Source organism: Oncorhynchus kisutch, unplaced genomic scaffold, assembly GCF_002021735.2.
Source record: "Oncorhynchus kisutch isolate 150728-3 unplaced genomic scaffold, Okis_V2 Okis06b-Okis10b_hom, whole genome shotgun sequence".
Classification (NCBI taxonomy): Eukaryota; Metazoa; Chordata; class Actinopteri; order Salmoniformes; family Salmonidae; genus Oncorhynchus; species Oncorhynchus kisutch.
The window spans coordinates 14,199,591-14,223,190 of NW_022261983.1; the positions used below are offsets into that span (position 1 = coordinate 14,199,591).

Sequence of the window (23,600 nt, forward strand, 5' to 3'; positions counted from 1 at the left end):
TGGGTAGTTACAAGGAGATACAGGTAGTTACAGGTAGATAGACACAGGTAGTTACAGGGAGATACAGGTAGATAGACACAGATAGTTACAGGGAGATACAGGGAGATAGACACAGGTAGTTACAGGGAGATACAGGGAGATAGACACAGGTAGTTACAGGTAGATAGACACAGGTAGTTACAGGGAGATACAGGGAGATAGACACAGGTAGTTACAGGCAGGTACAGGTAGATAGACACAGGTAGTTACAAGCAGGTACCTGGAAGCGGTAGAGGGTGCTGTCGGGTACCAGGACCAACTTCCTGTGGTTCTGGAGGGGGTAGATGTACCCGTAGGCCACCAGCATGGTCCCAAACGCCTGGGCCTCTGGTGGAGGGAGGGGGAAGAGAGGAGGAGGAGGAGGAGGAGAGAAGGGGGTGAGAGTTCATATATTTTCAAAGCTCTTGGTTGTACTTTAGTTTACAGCCTTTAACTAGTAGTGACTTGCTTGCATAATAACATGGTAACATGTAATAATTACATTAAAAAATATACCTTTATTGTGTTGGATTAATTGATATAAGTACCCAGCAGAATCCATTCATAGAATCCAGTTGCTTACCTTCTGTGGTAACCTTCATTTTGGTGACAATCCATGCTAGAACGTCCTGCCCTGTGTGATGGATGACAAGTGAATATTGATATTCACAGCATGACATCAGTGGGCTGGCTCTCACAGGCCTGGTCTACACACAGACTACCTGTTGAAGGTACTACCTGGCTCTCACAGGCCTGGTCTACACACAGACTACCTGTTGAAGGTACTACCTGGCTCAGACACAGTGCAGAATCCATCACTTGATAACAATGTGTGAGTTTATGCCGTATAGCTTAACTTGTGATTAGATTGATCAGTATATATATCTGTCTGTTTGTCATGAAAAACTACAAATGACAATAACCAGCACTGAAGCAGGAAGTACCATGACTGTGATGACAATTTCCTGTCTGTCACATGGTCCTTCCTTCCCTTCATCTCCAGCCCTCCTGTTCGCCCAAATGGCACCCTATTTCCTATATAGTTTGGACCAGGGCCCATAAGGCTACGTAGTGCACTATGTAGGGAATAGGGTTCTATTTGAATGGACAGGAGGGCTGGAGATGAAGGGAAGAAAGGACCATGTCGCTACATTATTCCCTCTATAGTGCTCTAGATTAGACCACGCCCATAAGTCTACACAGTGCACTATGTAGGGAATAGGGTTCTATTTGGGATGAACAGGAGGGCTGGAGATGAAGGGAAGAAAGGACCATGTTGCTACATTATTCCCTCTATAGTGCTCTAGATTAGACCACGCCCATAAGTCTACACAGTGCACTATGTAGGGAATAGGGTTCTATTTGGGACGAACAGGAGGGGTGGAGATGAAGGGAAGAAAGGACCGTGTTGCTACATTATTCCCTCTATAGTGCTCTAGATTAGACCACGCCTATAAGTCTACACAGTGCACTGTGCCATGTGGGATGTAAGTCTGACCTTTCCCCTCTGGCCCTGGTCTTAGCCCGGGATTAGAGGGCAGCTTGGGAGCACAAAGCCCCCACACAGATCTGATCCAATTGACCGCTGTCTTATATAACCTACAGTAGCAAGCCTAGCAGGCGGTCTACAAAACAGTCTGCCGCAGCTCTAGAATCTTAGCTTGTCCAATAACTACCCACAACTTCCCAGAATTCTGTTTGTTTTTAATAACAACAATGTAGCATTGATGAGAGGTGTTTCCCTACTGTTTCCCCTACTGGGCAGCACCGCTACCTAGCTTTCTATTGGCTTCAGTTGAATGTTTTGGTTGTTTCAGCCCTGCTACATGGCTACAGTGGCCATATTTCACTGCACCAGGAAAAGGATCTAGGGCAAAACATTGTCAGAGTATAATGGAGATGGGAGGGGATATTGTTTGAGGAGATATGTCTCTCAGTGGGGCGACCATCTGGTGCTGTGACTCACCGTTGATGACGTGTGGGATAATGGTTACATTGAGTTTCTGGTCGGCACCCTTCACCCCACTCTTAGGATCCTGCATCTCAACCACAAACACCTCCACCTGGAGCAGGTTGGGGGGGGGGACAGCCAGACTCAAAATACACTTTGGTTTGTTTCAACAAAATGGAAGAAAACAGTCCTATTAGGTCAAAGGTCATTGTGATGTGTTCTGCATCTTCTGAGATGTGGAGGACCTGATTGGCTCAGAGCCATTTCCCCCTGCTGTCCAAGCAGCTAATTGGTTTAGAGCAGGGGTTCTTAAACTTTTTTTAGCTCGAGACCCAAATAAGAAATTGAACGTCCTAGTGTGACACAAATGGTCCAACAACGACCCGAATCAAGAAGAAATAGTAGGTGATTATAGATGTAACTCACTACCCACCTCTCCACATTACCCAGGGCCCACTTTGAGTCCTCACCCACAAGTATAAGAAAGCCTTGTTTAGAGGTTAGATTGGATCTCTAAGAGGTTTACAATCTCTTCGCTGTAAACAAAATAAATATACAGAAGCCTACAGGGTATGAAACAATAACGTGAGTGTAGTAGCATCTTTTGATGACGCTATGCAGATTACCACATTGAAAGTCGTGATGACTTCCCAGCTGTTCCATTTCCATGTGTAATTGGATGGGAACAGGATTATGAGCGGCCAAATCCACCAAATTAGAACCTCTTGTAAATAAATAACATTTTACAATTAACTTTTACAAACCAATTGATTCGGTTTTTTTTTTAAGTCATGAAAGGGTCAATTGAAACAACAATCTTGGGGCTCCTCGTGAATTTACTGTAAACTATAATAATCTATCAACAAGTAGACTATCACCAGCACACCTAAAATCAATCGACATGATGTGAACTTTTAGTTTATCTAAAGTCTATTACCTTTTTATCAAAACATTTAAAAGTACTGATAAATGACGTAAACGTACTGGTAGTTAACCTACATTTTTTAGGCATGCCATCCGTGGTCGGTAGTGCTGACCATAATCTCTCAGCGTCCTAATTGTCATGTTTGCGGTCAGTCGATACGCGGACCTAAAGAAGAAAATCCAGGTACGAAATGTTCATGAAAAAAAGTGATCACACAGGTATAATGGTATATCAGTAGCCTATTCCATTGACCGCGCGTCAGAGATTGCGTGAGAGGGGCCAGAAAGCGCGAGGACGGATTTATCAACCAATGACAGCTCGGCTAAACAATGGTTTAACAACCTGTTACGTGTGAAAGTGACACCAACATACGTCACACCATCAAGCAACTATCAATTTGGTGGCATTATGGCAGTAAAACCTTGAATTGAAATGTAACAGTAGTTGGATTATCGTTTATTGAAATATAGAAGAAGAAAAAAATCCATGTAAAATATTTGTCGCCCCAGAATGTGGTGAAAGAGGAAGGATAAAAACAATCAACTTTTTTTGCGATCAATTCACTGGATGATAAAATAATAATAATAATAATAATTTAATTTGTATATATATATATATATATATACTTTAATTTGATCTCATTTAAGCCTATGAATTTCACAGGTAAACTAGGGCTAGTCTACCTTAATAACCACAGATGGTGCCAAAAACGATACCACAGGTGAAGGTGTCGGACCGACATGACTCCCCGGGTATACACTGCCCTCTACCGCACCCAGGTGGTACTGCTGATAAATGCATGATATTCAATTATGACGACCTGCATTGCAGTGCACCCTTCTGATGTGTTGTCATGTTGTAACCAGTGTATATCTCATCTCCTGAAGCCTCACCACCTCCACGATACCACATCCGCAAGGTGGAGTGTAGACGAGAGTGTTCGGAGTGAATCTTGTTGTTGCGTGCCTGTCTTTGTTTGTTGAAATCCATGCTTTTTAATACAACGTTAATCAAATACAACCACCGACTGTTTATTTGGTTGCTGTTTCTCCAAGATGGCGACTCGTCTTTCTAAGTGAGGCACAATGTGTGTACGCTATGGTTTGTCACTGTATTAAAGGTATGATTTTTCAATTGTGTTATCAATTATTATTATTATTCGCAATTACCTTTTGAACAAATTCCTATATTGAAATACCCCCTAGCCATAAATAACTTGTAGGCTGGTCTAAAACAATGAATTTCAGTTACTCTAGAAATTGCAATGAGTGGGCTTCAAACTGTAACAAAATCTGAGGATATGGGCAATCGGTCACCTTTTGTCATCCGCCCAAACGTTTATTCACATTGAGAAAATTATATTACACTGGCCCGGGTTGAACCGGGCAATGTCCTGTCATATCATCGGGCGAAAACTGCGAGGGAGGAGCACCTTTCTCAAATCAAACAGCAATCTGCACCGCTCGGTCATGTTGTCAACAAGGCATCGTCCAAAAACATACATCTCTTTTCCATACAATAAATATAAGATTTGTTATACTAGTTTTCATTGGGAAGGCAGATAAATCGTTTTTATCAAAAGCAATCACTTTCGCATGTAAAAATACAGAACCCTCCTCATCAATCCACGTGCTTGAAAACGTCACTTTTATTTTCAGCCGACTTCGCCGTCGTCGGCCAGAGCGGGTTACCTGGCTCAGGCCCGGGAGGCAGCCCGGTTCCAAAACGAATGCAATCACTTTTCACCCGGTTTAAACTCCACACACCGCGGTAACCAGGCCAGTTAAACGAACCCCTTCATTGTGCTAGCCCTGTGCGCGCTCACACACACACACGTTATCGTAATCGCGCCCCGCCCCACCCGCCCGCGAGTAAACTCTCCAGTCGCTAGCCTCAAACCAACTCTCTCTACTGTATCGATGAAGTTGTTTCAAAGATGGCGGATTTCCTGCCGTCCCGGTCCGTTTTATCTGTATGTTTTCCAAACTGTATCCTCACGAGTAACGAGGCAGAACAATTAAGGAAATCTAAAGAAATAGACAAACGTATTTCGCGGGATAAGCCGTACGTGAAACGGCTGGTGAAGATTCTCCTACTCGGAGCGGGTGAAAGCGGCAAGTCCACTTTCCTGAAGCAGATGCGCATCATCCATGGTCAGGACTTCGATCAAAAGGCCAAAGAAGAGTTCAAGGCCACGATTTTTAGTAATGTAATTAAAGGTAAGGTACTTTTAGGTTGTTCGTTGTACTTTATATGACGCCACTGGTGAGTTTTTTTGTTGTTTCCCGAGGCCTTTTGACTTATTTGCTCTGTTCAAGAGTTGATGTCTGAGTGGGAAGTAGCCAGCCAGCTAGCATGCTAACAGTAGCCATAACTTGGTATGCTAGCTAGCTATGTTGGGAGGACGGGCGCACTCACATCTGTTTTCTTCGCTAGCCTAGTTAGCTAACACACACACAAAGCTAGAAGAAACGCCCATGTTTATTTGAAAGTGTTTCTGTGCACCAGTGGGATTTGAAGAGATGAGGCCACACAAACCCGAGCGGGGGGGTTTCCCTTGGAACATGATTCAGTTGTCTGAATATATCTCCTGATATCACGCGTATTGTTTGTCCCATGTCAGTATTATTCAGGGGTTGGAAAATAGTATGACAGTTTATCAGCTGTTTTTTTTTCATCAGGCAATGTACCCAGCTAGCAGTAAGCTTTGGCTAACTAATACGCTAGCTAGCTAGCTTTGTTGCTGTAGTTTAACGTATTTATAAACTTTTATATGGGTGTTTTTAAAAACATGAATCTTTAACAGTCATTGTCAAACTAGCTACCAAGTTATTTCACTATCAGAAAGCTTAAAATGGTTTTAATCACAGCGGATATAACTAGATGAAGTATATCATAACCATCATTGCACATATTTGAGAAAAGTCAGATGCGTGACGTTTTCATGTTATGGAAACCAAGCCGTATACGAGGACTCAGATGGGCATCCTAGGGGATTAAAACGTGGAGACTGATAATAAACTGTTAAAAGTTTAGGGTGGTTACTGAAGGCAAATATGTAATTAGTAACTCCTTGTTCGTTGGTGCAGAGTGTATACTGAACAAAAATATAAACGCAACAATTCAATATTTTACTGACTTCATAGAAGATCATCAGTCTATTGAAATAAATTCATTAGGCAGATTCATCTGTTGGTCACAGATGCCTTAGATACCGTGCCTCAGGATTTCGTCACTGTATCTCTGTGCATTCAAATTGCCATCTGTAAAATGCAATTGTGTTCAAATTGCCATCTGTAAAATGCAATTGTGTTCTTTGTCCGGTAGCTTATGCCTGCCCATACCATAACCCCACCACCACCATGGGCATTCTGTTCAAAACGCTGACATCAGCAAACTGCTCGCCCACACGACGCCATGTATGTGGTCTGCGGTTGTGACGTTGGACATACTGCCCCCCCAAAAATTAAATGACAGAGGCGGCTTATGGTAGAGAAATTAACATTCAATTCTTGGAAAAGAAGACATGCTCACTAACCGGGGTGTAAACAAATCTGTGTCCAACATTTGAGAGAAATAAGCTTTTTGTGCATATGGAACATTTCTGGGATCTTTTATTTCAGCTCATGAAACATGGTACCAACACTTTACATGCTGCATGTATATTTTTTGTTCAGTGTATAATGTGTGAATATATGTAGCTATAGAAACCAGAGGTGGCTGGTGGGAGAAGCTACAGGAGGACCAGGCTCATTGGAATGGAACAGAGTCGAATCTGTGGTTTCCATATGTTTCATACCGTCCCATTTATTCCATTCCAGTCATGAGCCCATCCTCCTATAGCTCCTCCCACCAGCCTCCTCTGATAGAAATCTCGGGAACCGAACGTTTCTTCAAACCTGCACTATAAAGGTGTTTACACATGAGCAGCACTAAACGGCAGTTGAACCGCAAATGAAAATCTGTCTACCGTGTAAAGACGAGCGGTCCCGGTTGTTGTCAGCTTGAATATTGTCATTAAAATGTTGTTTTTGATTGGTTGGCAAGATGAACTCTGTGCATTGGTCAACCATGTGCTACGGCTCTGTGCATTGGTCAACCATGTGCTACGGCTCTGTGCATTGGTCAGCCATGTGCTACGGCTCTGTGCATTGGTCAGCCATGTGCTACGGCTCTGTGCATTGGTCAGCCATGTGCTACGGCTCTGTGCATTGGTCAACCATGTGCTACGGCTCTGTGCATTGGTCAACCATGTGCTACGGCTCTGTGCATTGGTCAACCATGTGCTACGGCTCTGTGCATTGGTCAACCATGTGCTACGGCTCTGTGCATTGGTCAACCATGTGCTACGGCTCTGTGCATTGGTCAACCATGTGCTACGGCTCTGTGCATTGGTCAACCATGTGCTACGGCTCTGTGCATTGGTCAACCATGTGCTACGGCTCTGTGCATTGGTCAACCATGTGCTACGGCTCTGTGCATTGGTTGACCATGTGCTACGGCCGCTCAAGACTTCAGCTAATTTCATCTTCTGGTGCTGAGCCAGCAGTGCTGCCGCTGCTCACCAGGACGAGCACCACGAACCTTTTGCCACTTCTGCTTTGGCACCCGCCGCCCTACTCTTATTGAAGTCTATGAGACCTTTTGCCGGTTGCCACGACCTGCCTGTAAACGTGGTAACAGCATGCAAGACACGCTTCCACGTGGCCTACCACTGTCGATCACATCATATAGGCACCGGTTTCAGACCGTTTCCATACAGATATCCACTCATTATGCAATCAGGACCGACGGACAAGGAATCAAGGATTATTGATAAACCTTCACTAACAGGATTTTCGTTTTTTTTTATTTAAATAACGTCCTCTTTAAAATGTGGCAGTTGTTTTTTTGGCCTCAGCATTTTAACCACCTACGTCCTTTATAGGACAACTGGAAACCATGTTGTTTTGAGGCGGCGATAAGATGTGATCGCTCGTATTCCAATTGTTTCTATTCACCCAGACAGTCTGTCAAACTTGCTAGCTAGATCAATTGGCTACTTTGTTTCTTACCTAGCTAGCTATTTGTTGTTTTACTGTAAATAACCTTGACTTGTCAGATCCTCCCCTGAATGTTGAGTGTTTTTTAGTTGAACGTTCAACACCGGTGGATTTCGGTCACGTTTTGGTGGACTGAGGGATTAGGCCGAGCTGTATAAAATCTGGAGAGAGAGAGAGAACATGAAAGGGGCGTTTTCTGCCTCCAACTTGCGTGGTCATACCAGGTCTGGTAGTCGTGACAACCCAGCCCTGCACACATTAGTCAATGATATTACCAGAGATGTACAGCAATACTACAGTCCGATAACTCCTGTTATGCAAACAAACATCTTTTATGGGGGTGAAACCACTCTGGGTGGTTTCCCCCCCTAGTTGGTTACTTTGTTCATTACGCAGACTAATTTAGGTTTCCTGGTACACACTGGTTTGTTAGTGTAGCAGTCCTGAGGAAATAAATTAATTGTCAACTATACAATTATAGTCATTGTGTTGTTTTTTTGGTCAACTTTTCCTTTGTGAGTCGTTGATCACAATGAAGCTATTTATCTTAGATCTGTCGTACATAGACTAAACTCTTCCATTTAATGTCTTCTTGACAGGTGCACACTTGTTGACACACCGTTTCTCAGAACTCCTATTAAAGAACCATGTTGAATCATTGTGTTAATTTTAGATGGGTACTTTACTGTTATTTGATCATCAGACATGGAGGATGTCCCCGGTAGCTCTGTCTGTGTGGGTGGGTGCAGGGGGTTCCCAGCCTCACACCATGATGTCATATCCTTACTGTGAAATGCATGAATGGGGGGGGTATATACACACACAGACAGATGGATGATTGGCTAAGCCCGGGCAGGATCCCCAATGAGGAACACTGTGTTTTGTCTTCTATGACAGATGAATGGTGGGAGTCCTGAGGTTCGTCCCAAATGGCTCCCTATACACTGCACTAACGTTTTGGCCTGCGCCCTATGGACCCTGGTATAAAGTAGTGCACCATTTGGGGGACGAAGCCCCCTGATGACTCTGCTCTGTTCTCATCTTCAGCGTCCCTCAGACAGGAAATATAGATGTAGCCTATAGACCTGGTGGTGAAAGGCCTGTGTTTAGGCACCTTATCTCATCGGTCTTCTATTTGTAAACAAAGGTCCTTGGCTCATCATGTTATGATTTAAATTCTTTAATCCATCTCTAAATCTCCCTTCTGCTAAATCTCCCTCCATTAAGTCTTCAGTTCTGACCTGATTGGGGGGGTGCGTGTGTTTGTTTTAGCTAAATAAATGGTCTGTCCCTGTCCTCTAAATCTTGTTGTACTTATTTACATTCTACAGGCCTGTTTATCTGGACTTTTATCCCTAAGAAGTGATAGGATCTACCCTCCCTTTGTCTCTCTGGAAGAACAGCCTAGTGCATGTCTGGATAGTATAGCCTAAGTCTAGATGTGGTACCCTGTTCCCTAGATAGTGCACTGCTTTTTGAGCTGAGCCCATAGGGGGGCTGGTCAGTCTGGTCAGAAGTAGTGCACTATATGGGGGGATAGGGTGTCATGTGAGCCAACAGGCGTTGTGTAGCATTAATGACAGTGACAGATTTTTTTTTTGTCCGGCCTGACTCGTGAGGAGCTAGCAGGGGCCTCGGGTGTTGCACTTCCTCTTGTGATGTCATAGATAGATGGACGGGTGGTGTTGGATCTAGGCTGAACTCTCCCAGCGTGAGTCAACTCGTTCAGTTATTAAACAGAGATGTTAGAACAACTTTATTTTAAAGCCTCCGGGGTCTCAGTGCTGATCTGGGATCAGATACCCTCTGTGTTATTCATTGATTTAATAGGCAGAACTGATCCTAGACCAGCAATGTCTCCTACTCTGAGATGGTTTGTGAGTATGTGCTATGAACACCTGTTCAGTCTAGGGCAGGGTTGCCTAACCCTCTTCCTGAGGATCTACTGTCCTGTAGGTTTTCAGTCTAACCCTAATTTAGCATATCTGATTCAGCTAGTTAAGGTCTTGTTGAGCAGCTAATTAGTAGAATCAGGTGTGTTTAAATTAGGGTGGGACTGAAAACCCACAGGACTGAAAACCCACAGATCTCCAGGAAGAGGGTTGGACTGAAAACCCACAGATATCCAGGAAGAGGGATGGACTGAAAACCCACAGATATCCAGGAAGAGGGTTGGACTCTGAACCCCCAGGACGGTAGATCTCCAGGAAGAGGGTTGGACTGAAAACCCCCAGGACGGTAGATCTCCAGGAAGAGGGTTGGACTGAAAACCCCCAGGACGGTAGATCTCCAGGAAGAGGGTTGGACTGAAAACCCACAGATCTCCAGGAAGAGGGTTGGACTGAACCCACAGGACGGTAGATCTCCAGGAAGAGGGTTGGACTGAAAACCCCCAGGACGGTAGATCTCCAGGAAGAGGGTTGGACTGAAAACCCAAAGATCTCCAGGAAGAGGGTTGGACTGAACCCACAGGACGGTCGATCTCCAGGAAGAGGGTTGGACTGAAAAACCCCAGGACGGTAGATCTCCAGGAAGAGGGTTGGACTGAAAACCCACAGGACAATCGATCTCCAGGAAGAGGGTTGGACTGATAACCCACAGAACGGTAGATCTCCAGGAAGAGAGTTGGGCTGAAAACCCACAGGACGGTAGACCTCATGGAAGAGAGTTGGGCAACCCTGGTCTACGGTCTTTGGGTTTGATAGAACAGGTTGATTTCCAAGAGTCAATCTGTTTAGTCCTTTCTGTCTATCTGGCTGATGCCTCTGAGTCCCCAATGCTCTGAGCCACAGAGTCTGCTGCCTTGTCTCAGCCCTCTGCTCTGAGCCACAGAGTCTGCTGCCTTGTCTCAGCCCTCTGCTCTGAGCCACAGAGTCTGCTGCCTTGTCTCAGCCCTCTGCTCTGAGCCACAGAGTCTGCTGCCTTGTCTCAGCCCTCTGCTCTGAGCCACAGAGTCTGCTGCCTTGTCTCAGCCCTCTGCTCTGAGCCACAGAGTCTGCTGCCTTGTCTCAGCCCTCTGCTCTGAGCCACAGAGTCTGCTGCCTTGTCTCAGCCCTCTGCTCTGAGCCACAGAGTCTGCTGCCTTGTCTCAGCCCTCTGCTCTGAGCCACAGAGTCTGCTGCCTTGTCTCAGCCCTCTGCTCTGAGCCACAGAGTCTGCTGCCTTGTCTCAGCCCTCTGCTCTGAGCCACAGAGTCTGCTGCCTTGTCTCAGCCCTCTGCTCTGAGCCACAGAGTCTGCTGCCTTGTCTCAGCCCTCTGCTCTGAGCCACAGAGTCTGCTGCCTTGTCTCAGCCCTCTGCTCTGAGCCACAGAGTCTGCTGCCTTGTCTCAGCCCTCTGCTCTGAGCCAGAGTCTGCTGCCTTGTCTCAGCCCTCTGCTCTGAGCCACAGAGTCTGCTGCCTTGTCTCAGCCCTCTGCTCTGATCCACAGAGTCTGCTGCCTTGTCTCAGCCCTCTGCTCTGATCCACAGAGTCTGCTGCCTTGTCTCAGCCCTCTGCTCTGATCCACAGAGTCTGCTGCCTTGTCTCAGCACTCTGCTCTGATCCACAGAGTCTGCTGCCTTGTCTCAGCCCTCTGCTCTGAGCCACAGAGTCTGCTGCCTTGTCTCAGCCCTCTGCTCTGAGCCACAGAGTCTGCTTCCTTGTCTCAGCATGTTGTTTGTATCCTGTTTACCCTCCCGCAGCCTCTTAATGACTACTGCACTAGGAGACTGTGTGTGTGTGATGCTGTGCCTGTTCGGCTCTAAGGGACTCCAGAAAGGAAGTGTGATTCCGACTCTTATGGAACATTGGGATTGTTTCTTTCCAGCAAACTGGTACGTCGTTCTGTGTCGTGTAGAGATAGAACAATGTCGGTTGGCATTCTACACAACATTGAATAACTGCTGTGTGCCAGCCAGGAGAAACCCTCAGTGTACCCCGCAGAGCCACTGCTCCTTTACTCCTTTACTTCCTCTGCAGCCAAGTGTTCCTGCTGGGTCAGGGCTTGTTCTGGTATGGATGTGGCGGTGACGGAACAGCCTCGGCAGGCGGTGACGAAAGAGTCTCGGTGGTGTTTGTTAGCGGCTATCTCTAGAGGTCAAAGGTCATTTGAAAACAATGACTGGAGATTGCATCAACGGAAATACTCAGAATTCCACTGATGTGAAACGGTACAACACACCTCCTGTCCTTAGTGTCAACCGCTCAGGTGATCACTTCCTGTGTGTGTGTGTGTGTGTGTGTGTGTGTGTGTGTGTGTAATATAGTTTGTGTGTATAATAACATCATTACTTCAATCATTAGGAAACAGTCTACCAAGAAACCTCAGCCCCTAAACATAAGTGCCTATTCAGTGTGTTCATGTTTTCAGCTGGCTGTTTCAGGTACCCCGTCTAGCAGAATCTGGGGAGAACACGGTCTGACTTCCAGGGATGGGAGTAAAATAGATACATTAGAGTATCCAATGTATTATTTTTTGACGATATTATATATCGATTCAAATGCTTTTAGTTGCTAGGGAGCTAACGTTAGCTACTAGGCAGCGCTTGTCTTCAGTCTTCATTCTCCTCCTATAGCTTGGCCTCAATCTTCTGTTTTTAAATAGAGATCCAATGTGTTTCCAGCACTTTTATTTCCATGACTGATCAAACTAGTTTTTATTATGGGTCTCTCTCTCTCTCGTCCCTCTGCAGCAGACATTTAGTGAGCAGTATGTTCGGATCATCGATAACCTCAATAAAACCGCAGTATAGAATGGCGATGCATATCGTATCATGGTGAGTCGGGACGCATATAGAATCGCGATACATATTGTATCATGGTGAGTCGTGATGCATATAGAATCGCGATGCATATTGTATCATGGTGAGTCGTGATGCATATAGAATCGCGATACATATTGTATCATGGTGAGTCGTGATGCATATAGAATCCCAATGCATATCGTATCATGGTGAGTCGTGATGCATATAGAATCCCAAAGCATATCGTATCATGGTGAGTCGTGATGCATATAGAATCACGATACATATCGTATCATGGTGAGTCGTGATGCATATAGAATCACGATACATATCGTATCATGGTGAGTCGTGATGCATATAGAATCGCAATACATATCGCATCATGGTGAGTCGTGATGCATATAGAATCACGATACATATCGTATCATGGTGAGTCGTGATGCATATCATATCATGGTGAGTCGTGATGCATATGGAATCGCGATACATAGCGTATCATGGTGAGTTGTGATGCATATCGTATCATGGTGAGTCGTGATGCATATCGTATCATGGTGAGTCGGGATGCATATCGTATCATGGTGAGTCGGGATGCATATCGTATCATGGTGAGTCGGGATGCATATTGTATCATGGTGAGTCGGGATGCATATCGTATCATGGTGAGTCGGGTTGCATATCGTATCATGGTGAGTCGGGTTGCATATCGTATCATGGTGAGTCGGGATGCATATCGTATCATGGTGAGTCGGGATGCATATCGTATCATGGTGAGTCGGGATGCATATCGTATCATGGTGAGTCGGGATGCATATCGTATCATGGTGAGTCGGGATGCATATCGTATCATGGTGAGTCGGGATGCATATCGTATCATGGTGAGTCGGGATGCATATCGTATCATGGTGAGTCGGGATGCATATAGAATCATGGTGAGTCGGGATGCATATCGTATCATGGTGAGTCGGGATGCATATAGAATCGTCATATCATATCCCGTCAATCCCCAGCCTGTCCGGCTTCCCATCAACAACACACAAGCCTTTTGAATAGGTTGATGTTTGACCTCGTCTGAAAGACCTGCTCGTCTTTTACCTATTGGAAGTCTCTTCAGACCCTCATTTGACTGATTGATCCCCAGAGAGCTATTTGATTGGTGCGTTTATAATCCCCCTTTAATAAATAGTCATCAATGAACTTGAATGTCCCCGTCATTCTGTCTCTGTAGCTCCTTCTGTCTTTTGTCTTTTATGTCTCTCTCTCTCTGTGTGTGTGTGTGTGTGTGTGTGTGTGTGTGTGTGTGCGCTCTCAAAGAAATGACAGTTGAATCTCTGCAGAGAAAGGAACTAAACAGTGATAAGACTGTGGAAGGAGGAAGCTATTATTACCCACAAGCCCCGTGCTCTTCCTCCCAGAGAGGCTCTCTGTTCTGGCCTCCGAAACCCTTAGCTGAGTTTTTATGCATTAATGTTTGATGGCTCATTAGCATCGTAGCTGTGTTTCTATGGATGTAGGCTATTGATCGTTAGCATCGGGGCCTAATGCGTGCGATGGATGTTTTGCCATTGATCTATTGATCCTATCCTTCATTATTACACCAACAGCCCAGGCCGTGTGTGAGAGAGAGAGCCCCTGGAATACAGCCCTGTTTAGTGAGTGTGTGAGAGAGAGCACCTGGAAAACAGCCCTGTTTAGTGTGTGTGTGTGTGTGTGTGAGTGAGTGAGAGAGAGCCCATGGAAAACAGCCCTGTTTAGTGAGAGAGCCCCTGGAAAACAGCCCTGTTTAATGAGAGAGCACCTGGGAAACAGCCCTGTTTAGTGAGAGAGAGCCCCTGGAAAACAGCCCTGTTTAGTGAGAGAGAGAGAGCACCTGAAAAACAGCCCTGTTTAGTGAGAGAGAGAGAGCACCTGAAAAACAGCCCTGTTTAGTGAGAGAGAGAGAGCACCTGGAAAACAGCCCTGTTTAGTGAGAGAGAGAGAGCACCTGGAAAACAGCCCTGTTTAGAGAGAGAGAGAGAGCACCTGGAAAACAGCCCTGTTTAGAGAGAGAGAGAGAGAGAGAGAGAACCTGGAAAACAGACCTGTTTAGTGAGAGAGAGAGGAGAGAGCCCCTGGAAAACAGACCTGTTTAGTGAGAGAGAGAGGAGAGAGCACCTGGAAAACAGCCCTGTTTAGTGAGGTGAGGAGAGGTATAGAGTCTAAATCTCCATAGTGTCCTCATGCAGTACTATACATTCTACCTGGTAATCAATATCTGGGGGGGTTTATTAGATTGGGTCAAAATCATAATCCTTTTATTTATTTTTAAGCAACATGTTTAACCTTTTTTATTTAACGAGGCAAGTCAGTTAAGAACAAATTCTTATTTACAATGACGGCCAAACACGGACGACGCTGGGCCTCCCTATGGGACTCCCATTCACAGCCGGTTGTGATACAGCCTGGAATCGAACCAGGGTGTCTATAGTTACTCCTCAAGCACAGAGATGCAGTGCCTTAGAGTGCTGCGCCACTCAGGAGAAGAAAAAATAGATTACCGCTGTGTGTTCAGTGGTGATATTCATAACAACACTCTCTTTCTTTATGAGTGGGGTTTAACAGCCAACAACCATGTCACCTTTATTTAACCAGGCAAGTCAGTTAAGAACAAATTCTTTTTTACAATGACGGCCTTCCCGGGGAACAGTGGGTTAACTGCCTTGTTCAGGGGCAGAACGACAGATTTGTACCTTGTCAGCTTGGGGATTCGATCCAGCAACCCTCTTGGTTACTGGTACACCGCTCTAACCACTAGGCTACCTGCCGCCCCTACACTCTAACCACTAGACTACCTGCTGCCCCTACACTCTAACCACTAGGCTACCTGCTGCCCCTACACTCTAACCACTAGACTACCTGCTGCCCCTACACTCTAACCACTAGGCTACCTGCCGCCCCTACACTCTAACCACTAGGCTACCTGCCGCCCCTACACTCTAACCACTAGACTACCTGCCGCCCCTACACTCTAACCACTAGACTACCTGCCGCCCCTACACTCTAACTACTAGGCTACCTGCCGCCCCTACACTCTAACCACTAGGCTACCTGCCGCCCCTACACTCTAACCACTAGGCTACCTGCCGCCCCTACACTCTAACCACTAGGCTACCTGCCGCCCCTACACTCTAACCACTAGGCTACCTGCCGCCCCATCCTCACTTTACAAATGAATGAGCCAGCCCAAAGCATCTCCTCCTGCAAATATGCTGCTTATAACTATTTGTTGGTCTGTTATGTCATGGTATGGAAATACTGGTCTGTAGCTGGCACCCTAATTATACCACTCCTTATCAGTGGTCTGTAGCTGGCACCCTAATTATACCACTCCTTATTAGTGGTCTGTAGCTGGCACCCTAATTATACCACTCCTTATCAGGGGTCTGTAGCTGGCACCCTAATTATACCACTCCTTATTAGTGGTCTGTAGCTGGCACCCTAATTATACCACTCCTTATTAGTGGTCTGTAGCTGGCACCCTAATTATACCACTCCTTATCAGTGGTCTGTAGCTGGCAGCCAGTCTAATTATACCACTCCTTATCAGTGGTCTGTAGCTGGCAGCCAGTCTAATTATACCACTCCTTATCAGTGGTCTGTAGCTGGCAGCCAGTCTAATTATACCACTCCTTATCAGTGGTCTGTAGCTGGCAGCCAGTCTAATTATACCACTCCTTATCAGTGGTCTGTAGCTGGCACCCTAATTATACCACTCCTTATCAGTGGTCTGTAGCTGGCACCCTAATTATACCACTCCTTATTAGTGGTCTGTAGCTGGCACCCTAATTATACCACTCCTTATCAGTGGTCTGTAGCTGGCAGCCAGTCTAATTATACCACTCCTTATCAGTGGTCTGTAGCTGGCAGCCAGTCTAATTATACCACTCCTTATCAGTGGTCTGTAGCTGGCACCCTATAATTATACCACTCCTTATCAGTGGTCTGTAGCTGCCAGCCAGTCTAATTATACTACTTATCAGTGGTCTGTAGCTGGAAGCCAGTCTAATTATACTACTTATCAGTGGTCTGTAGCTGGAAGCCAGTCTAATTATACTACTTATCAGTGGTCTGTAGCTGGAAGCCAGTCTAATTATACTACTTATCAGTGGTCTGTAGCTGGAAGCCAGTCTAATTATACCACTCCTTATCAGTGGTCTGTAGCTGGCAGCCAGTCTAATTATACTACTCCTTTTCAAGGGTCTGTAGCTGGCAGCCAGTCTAATTATACTACTCCTTATCAGTTGGCTGCCAGCTACAGACCGTCTAATTATACTACTCCTTATCAGTGGTCTGTAGCTGGCAGCCAGTCTAATTATACTACTCCTTATCAGTGGTCTGTAGCTGGCAGCCAGTCTAATTATACTACTCCTTATTAGTGGTCTGTAGCTGGCAGCCAGTCTACTTATACTACTTATCACTGCCTTTAGTCCTTCTCTGTTTATCACTACTGTCAATTACACCCTATTCTCTTTTATAGTACACTACTTTAGACCAGGGCCCTGTGTGTGTATATATGACTCCTTACTGTAGAGTGGTATAACCGCTCTGCTCTCTCTCTCTCTCTCTCTCTCTCTCTCTCTCTCTCTCTCTCTCTCTCTCTCTCTCTCTCTGTACCTGGCATTTGGAGACGTTACAGAGCCCCATCCTGGCACCAAACGTTCCATGAAGACAATAACATTCTGTCATAGAACCTTTGGCAACATTGTGGCAGTTTTTTAAATTCTAAACCTCAAACCAAGTTTATCAAACTGCATAGAAATAAACATCAAACTCGATACGGTATCTATGGGCCTCCTCCCGTAGACCTGCCTTGACTGGGTGACTCGGCTATCCGTTTCAGCCCTATCTTCACTTTTGACTTCAACAACACTGACTTTGATTGACTCTTCGTCTCAGCAGGACATGAACTGGTCTGTCTGGTTCCTAGTATCTCCCCAGAGAGAGAGAGAGAGAGGCCAAGGCCAGGTCAAGGAGGGTAGTCGACCCAGGTTAGACTGTCAGAGCTGTCTGTCTCAGGATGTGTGTGTGTGTTTGACAGAGAGGAGAAAGGAAGGGGAGGAGGGCCCCACCTCTCTCACCACAGGAACCACACACCACCTCCATCACCACCAGTTGGTGTCACGCACACACTCTGGTCACCACACACTCTGGTCAGTGACACTGACATCCCCGCAGACTTCACGTGGACCAGCCCATGTCAACAGTAGCTGGTTTTAAATGTACATGTCTTTTAAATTGAACCTTTATTTAACTAGGCAAGTTAAGAACAATTTCTTATTTGCATTGACGGCCTACCGGGGAACAGTGGATTAACTGCCTTGTTCCGGGGAACAGTGGATTAACTGCCTTGTTCCGGGGAACAGTGGATTAACTGCCTTGTTCCGGGGAACAGTGGATTAACTGCCTTGTTCCGGGGAACAGTGGATTAACTGCCTTGTTCCGGGGAACAGTGGATTAACTGCCTTGTTCCGGGGAACAGTGGATTAACTGCCTTGTTCCGGGGAACAGTGGATTAACTGCCTTGTTCAGGGGAACAGTGGATTAACTGCCTTGTTCCGGGGAACAGTGGATTAACTGCCTTGTCCCACCTCTCAGAACGACAGATTTTTACCTTTTCAGCTCTGGGATTTGATCCATCAACCTTTTGGTATCTGGCCCAACGCTCGGCTACCTGCCGCCCCTCTAACCACTAGGCTACCTGCCGCCCCTCTAACCACTAGGCTACCTGACGCCCCTCTAACCACTAGGCTACCTGCTCTAACCACTAGGCTACCTGCTGCCCCTCTAAACCACTAGGCTACCTGCTGCCCCTCTAAACCACTAGGCTACCTGCTGCCCCTCTAAACCACTAGGCTACCTGCTGCCCCTCTAAACCACTAGGCTACCTGCTCTAACCACTAGGCTACCTGCTCTAACCACTAGGCTACCTGCTCTAACCACTAGGCTACCTGCTCTAACCACTAGGCTACCTGCCGCCCCTCTAACCACTAGGCTACCTGCTCTAACCACTAGGCTACCTGCCGCCCCTCTAACCACTAGGCTACCTGCTCTAACCACTAGGCTACCTGCTCTAACCACTAGGCTACCTGCTCTAACCACTAGGCTACCTGCTGCCCCTCTAAACCACTAGGCTACCTGCTGCCCCTCTAAACCACTAGGCTACCTGCTGCCCCTCTAAACCACTAGGCTACCTGCTCTAACCACTAGGCTACCTGCTCTAACCACTAGGCTACCTGCTCTAACCACTAGGCTACCTGCTCTAACCACTAGGCTACCTGCCGCCCCTCTAACCACTAGGCTACCTGCTCTAACCACTAGGCTACCTGCCGCCCCTCTAACCACTAGGCTACCTGCTCTAACCACTAGGCTACCTGCTCTAACCACTAGGCTACCTGCCTCTCTCGGGGACATATATTTCCCAGGTCCCCACAAGGATAGTAAAACAAGGATGTCTCGCTCTCTCGGGGACATATATTTCCCAGGTCCCCACAAGGATAAAGGCTATGTTAGGGTTAGGAGTTGGAATAGGAAAGACTGTTGTCCCCACAAGGATAAAGGCCATGTTAGGGTTAGGAGTTGGAATGGGAAGGAATGTTGTGTCCCCACAAGGATAAAGGCCATGTTAGGGTAAGGAGTTGGAATGGGAAGGAATGTTGTGTCCCCACAAGGATAAAGGCTATGTTAGGGTTAGGAGTTGGAATAGGAAGGACTGTTGTGTCCCCATAAGGACAGAACAACATGTACTGTGAGTGCTTGTGCCTAAAACTATTTGAGTGTGTTCTTGCACTACAGAAGAAACGGGTGTGTTTGTGCGACCGTAAACCTCGCTCCCGCCGTCTCTCTCTCCAGGGGTGTTTGTTGGAAGCATGACCTTCTACTTAATCTACTTCATGCCTAGTCATTAGCTCAGTTGGCTAACACAGTCACTCAACTCTCTCCCTCCCAGGGGTGCGTGTGTTGGTGGATGCCAGAGAAAAGCTCCACATCCCGTGGGGAGAGGCGTCCAACCAGAGGCACGGAGAGACCATGATGGCGTTTGACACGAGGTCGGCCAGGATGGCCCACGGCATGGTGGAGACCAAGGTCTTCCTGCAGTACCTGCCCTCCATCCGGGCCCTGTGGGCCGACACGGGCATCCAGGACGCCTACGACAGACGCAGGGAGTTCCAACTGGTGAGGACACACCTAGAGAAACACACACATGGATAGAGACGTGAGAGAGATACATACACACACACACACACACACACACGAAGGGGCTTGCACACACACACACACACACACACACACACACACACACACACACATACATACAACCAACAAAGGGGCTTGCAGCTGGAATGATGAGCACAGAGTAATTGAGTGTTGGACTGTCTTAGGCTTGTAAAGCAGTGTGTCGGTCTCTTGTTGGTGATCTATAGCTGTACTGAGGACTGAGCAGGGGATTCTCCAGACTGGAACTGATGCTCTTTTTACCCTGTAAACTACCATAAACCATTCAGTTTATGCACAGTCCCTCATCCCCCTCTCTCTCATCATGATTAAACACAGAGCAGACAGTCACCAAGCCTCCTCCAGCTCCAGTCCCTCATCCCCCTCTCTCTTATCATGATTAAACCTAGAGCAGATAGTCACCAAGCCTCCTCCAGCTCTAGTCCTTCATCCCCCTCTCTCTTATCATGATTAAACAGAGCAGACAGTCACCAAGCCTCCTCCAGCTCCAGTCCCTCATCCCCCTCTCTCTCTTATCATGATAAAACATTGAGCAGACAGTCACCACAGCTCTAGTCCCTCATCCCCCTCTCTCTTATCATGATTAATCCTAGAGCAGACAGTCACCAAGCCTCCTCCAGCTCCAGTCCCTCATCCCCCTCTCTCTCATCATGATTAAACCTAGAGCAGACAGTCACCAAGCCTCCTCCAGCAGCAGTCCCTCATCCCCCTCTCTCTTATCATGATTAAACCTAGAGCAGACAGTCACCAAGCCTCCTCCAGCTCCAGTCCCTCATCCTCTCTCTCATCATGATTAAACCTAGAGCAGACAGTCACCAAGCCTCCTCCAGCTCCAGTCCCTCATCCCCCTCTCTCTCATCATGATTAAACATTGAGCAGAGTCAACACACACACTGTTAAAGGACCAGTCCCTCATCCCCCTCTCTCTCTTATCATGATTAAACATTGAGCAGACAGAGTCAACACACACACTGTTAAAGGACCAGTCCCCCTCCACCCCAATACATCCAGTGTCTGTCCTACATCAGGAGTGGCTTTCCTAGATGCATGGTGACATTTCAGCTGCCTTGTTCACTGTTACGGTATTTAGGGGCCAGATTAAACCACAGATTTAAGACTATGGTTTTGGACTAAGAATCACTTTTCAATGGAGAATATTTTTAGTCTAGGACTAGGCTAAAAAATGTGTTGTGGAAACCATCCCTATTGCTTGACCCTCAGACACTACACTACTGTAGTTCCAATGTCATGTGTTCACTACAAGGGGCCAGTGTGGTAAGCTATTGTCATTCACTACAAGGGGCCAGTGTGGTAATCTATTGTCATGTATTCACTACAAGGGGCCAGTGTGGTAATCTACAGCTTGGAAAATTCCAGAAATGTATGTCATGGCTTTAGAAGCTTCTGATAGGCTAAATTACATAATTTGAGTCAAATGGAGGTGTACCTGTGGATGTATTTCAAGGCCTACCTTCAAACTCAGTACCTCTTTGCTTGACATCATGGGAAAATCAAAAGAAATCAGCCAAGACCCCAGAAAAAAAATTGTAGACTTCCACAAGTCTGGTTCATCCTTGGGAAACATTTCCAAACGCCTGAAGGTACCACATTCATCTGTACAAACAATAGTACGCAAGTATAAACACCATGGGACCACGCAGCCGTCATACCGCTCAGGAAGGAGACGCGTTCTGTCTCCTAGAGATTAACGTACTTTGGTGTGAAAAGTGCAAATCAATCCCAGAACAACAGCAAAGGACCTTGTGAAGATGCTGGAGTAATGGGTACCAAAGTATCTATATCCACAGTAAAATTAGTCCTATATCAACATAACCTGAAAGGTCGCTTAGCAAAGAAGAAGCCACTGCTCCAAAAACGCCATTAAAAAGCCAGACTACGGCTTGCAACTACACAAGGGGACAAAGATCGTACTTTCTGGAGAAATGTCCTCTGGTCTGATGAAACAAAAATAGGACAGTTTGGCCATAATGACCATTGTAATGTTTGGAGGAAAAAGGGGGAGGCTTGCAAGCTGAAGAACACCATCCCAACCGTGAAGCATGGGGGTGGCAGCATCATGTTGTGGGGATGCTTTGCTGCAGGAGGGACTGGTGCACTTCACAAAATAGATGGCATCATGAGGATGGACAATTATGTGGATATATTGAAGAAACATCTCAAGACATCAGTCAGGAAGTTAAAGCTTGGTCGCAAATGTGTCTTCCAAATAGACAATGATCCCAAGCATAATTCCAAAGTTGTGGAAACATGGCTTAAGGACAACAAAGTCCTGACCTCAATCCAATAGAACATTTGTGGGCAGAACTGAAAAAACGTGTGTGAGCAAGGAGGCCTACAAACCTGACTCAGTTACACCAGCTCTGTCAGGAGGAATGGGCCAAAATTCCCCCAACTTATTGTGGGAAGCTTGTGGCAGGCTACCCGAAATGTTTGACCCAAGTAAACATTTTTTTAAAGACAATGCTACCAAATACTAATTGAGTGTATGTGAACTTCTGACCCACTGGGAATGTGATGAAAGAAATAAAAGCTGAAATAAATCATTCTCTCTACTATTATTCTGACATTTCCCATTCTTAAAATAAAGTGGTGATCCTTAACTGACCTGAGACAGGGAATTTTTGTCAGGAATTGTGAAAAACAGAGTTTAAATGTATTTGGCTAAGGTGTATGTAAACTTCCGCCTTCAACTGTATACATTCACTACAAGTGGCCAGTGTAGAAATCCACCCCACTACTCTGATGGTGCATACAGATGAGCACGCTCCAACCAGCTGACTCACTGTTTGTCTCTGGAAGATTTTCTGCTGTAAAATCTCGTATGAAGGAACACCTATACCAAGAAGTCAGGAAGTAAGACATTCTGTTTACTAATATTCAACTGAGCCATTGAAACCAGTTGTGTGAGGTGTACTTCCTGATTCCTGCTAAACACACAACTGATTCCCTGGTGATGTTTTTTTTTTTTTACCATGGGTTCTAAAGGGGTTTCTGCTAGTCTGTCTGTTAGCTGTCCTCTGCCAACTCACTCATCCCAGGGAGGCTGTCATCTGAGACCGGGGTGTGACAGAACCGCAGCACGCCATACTCCCTCCCAGTTCTGCTAATACGCACTCTCACTTCCCCAAAGCTGACACAGAATGGACACTCGGATCACCACTTTCTGATGGCCTTCGTACATGGGTTGTTCTGTCTGTCCCCAAAGCTGACACAGAATGGACACTCGGTTCACCACTTTCTGATGGCCTTCGTACATGGGTTGTTCTGTCTGTCCCCAAAGCTGACACAGAATGGACACTCGGTTCACCACTTTCTGATGTCCTTCGTACATGGGTTGTTCTGTCTGTCCCCAAAGCTGACACAGAATGGACACTCGGTTCACCACTTTCTGATGGCCTTCGTACATGGGTTGTTCTGTCTGTCCCCAAAGCTGACACAGAATGGACACTCGGTTCACCACTTTCTGATGGCCTTCGTACATGGGTTGTTCTGTCTGTCCCCAATGCTGACACAGAATGGACACTCGGTTCACCACTTTCTGATGGCCTTCGTACATGGGTTGTTCTGTCTGTCCCCAAAGCTGACACAGAATGGACACTCCGGTCACCATTAAGAGGAGGGTTAACATTTTAGAGAGGCTCAAAGTT

At 46.2% G+C, this 23,600-nt stretch overlaps 1 protein-coding gene and 1 pseudogene across 1 annotated transcript in view; one reads left to right on the top strand and one right to left on the bottom strand.

The window, feature by feature from the left end:
- Nucleotides 1–3,179, bottom strand: part of LOC116359955 (regulator of G-protein signaling 9-like) — a 31,430-nt pseudogene extending 28,251 nt beyond the window's left edge.
- Nucleotides 3,180–4,762: 1,583 nt separating this feature from the next.
- Nucleotides 4,763–23,600, top strand: part of LOC109886145 (guanine nucleotide-binding protein subunit alpha-13) — a 38,821-nt gene continuing 19,983 nt past the window's right edge. Inside the window, exons 1-2 of the mRNA XM_031813863.1 lie at nucleotides 4,763–5,113; nucleotides 19,646–19,872. Of these exons, the coding sequence (XP_031669723.1) occupies nucleotides 4,831–5,113; nucleotides 19,646–19,872 (510 nt within the window). The 5' untranslated portion in view covers nucleotides 4,763–4,830. The remainder of the gene's footprint in view (nucleotides 5,114–19,645; nucleotides 19,873–23,600) is intronic.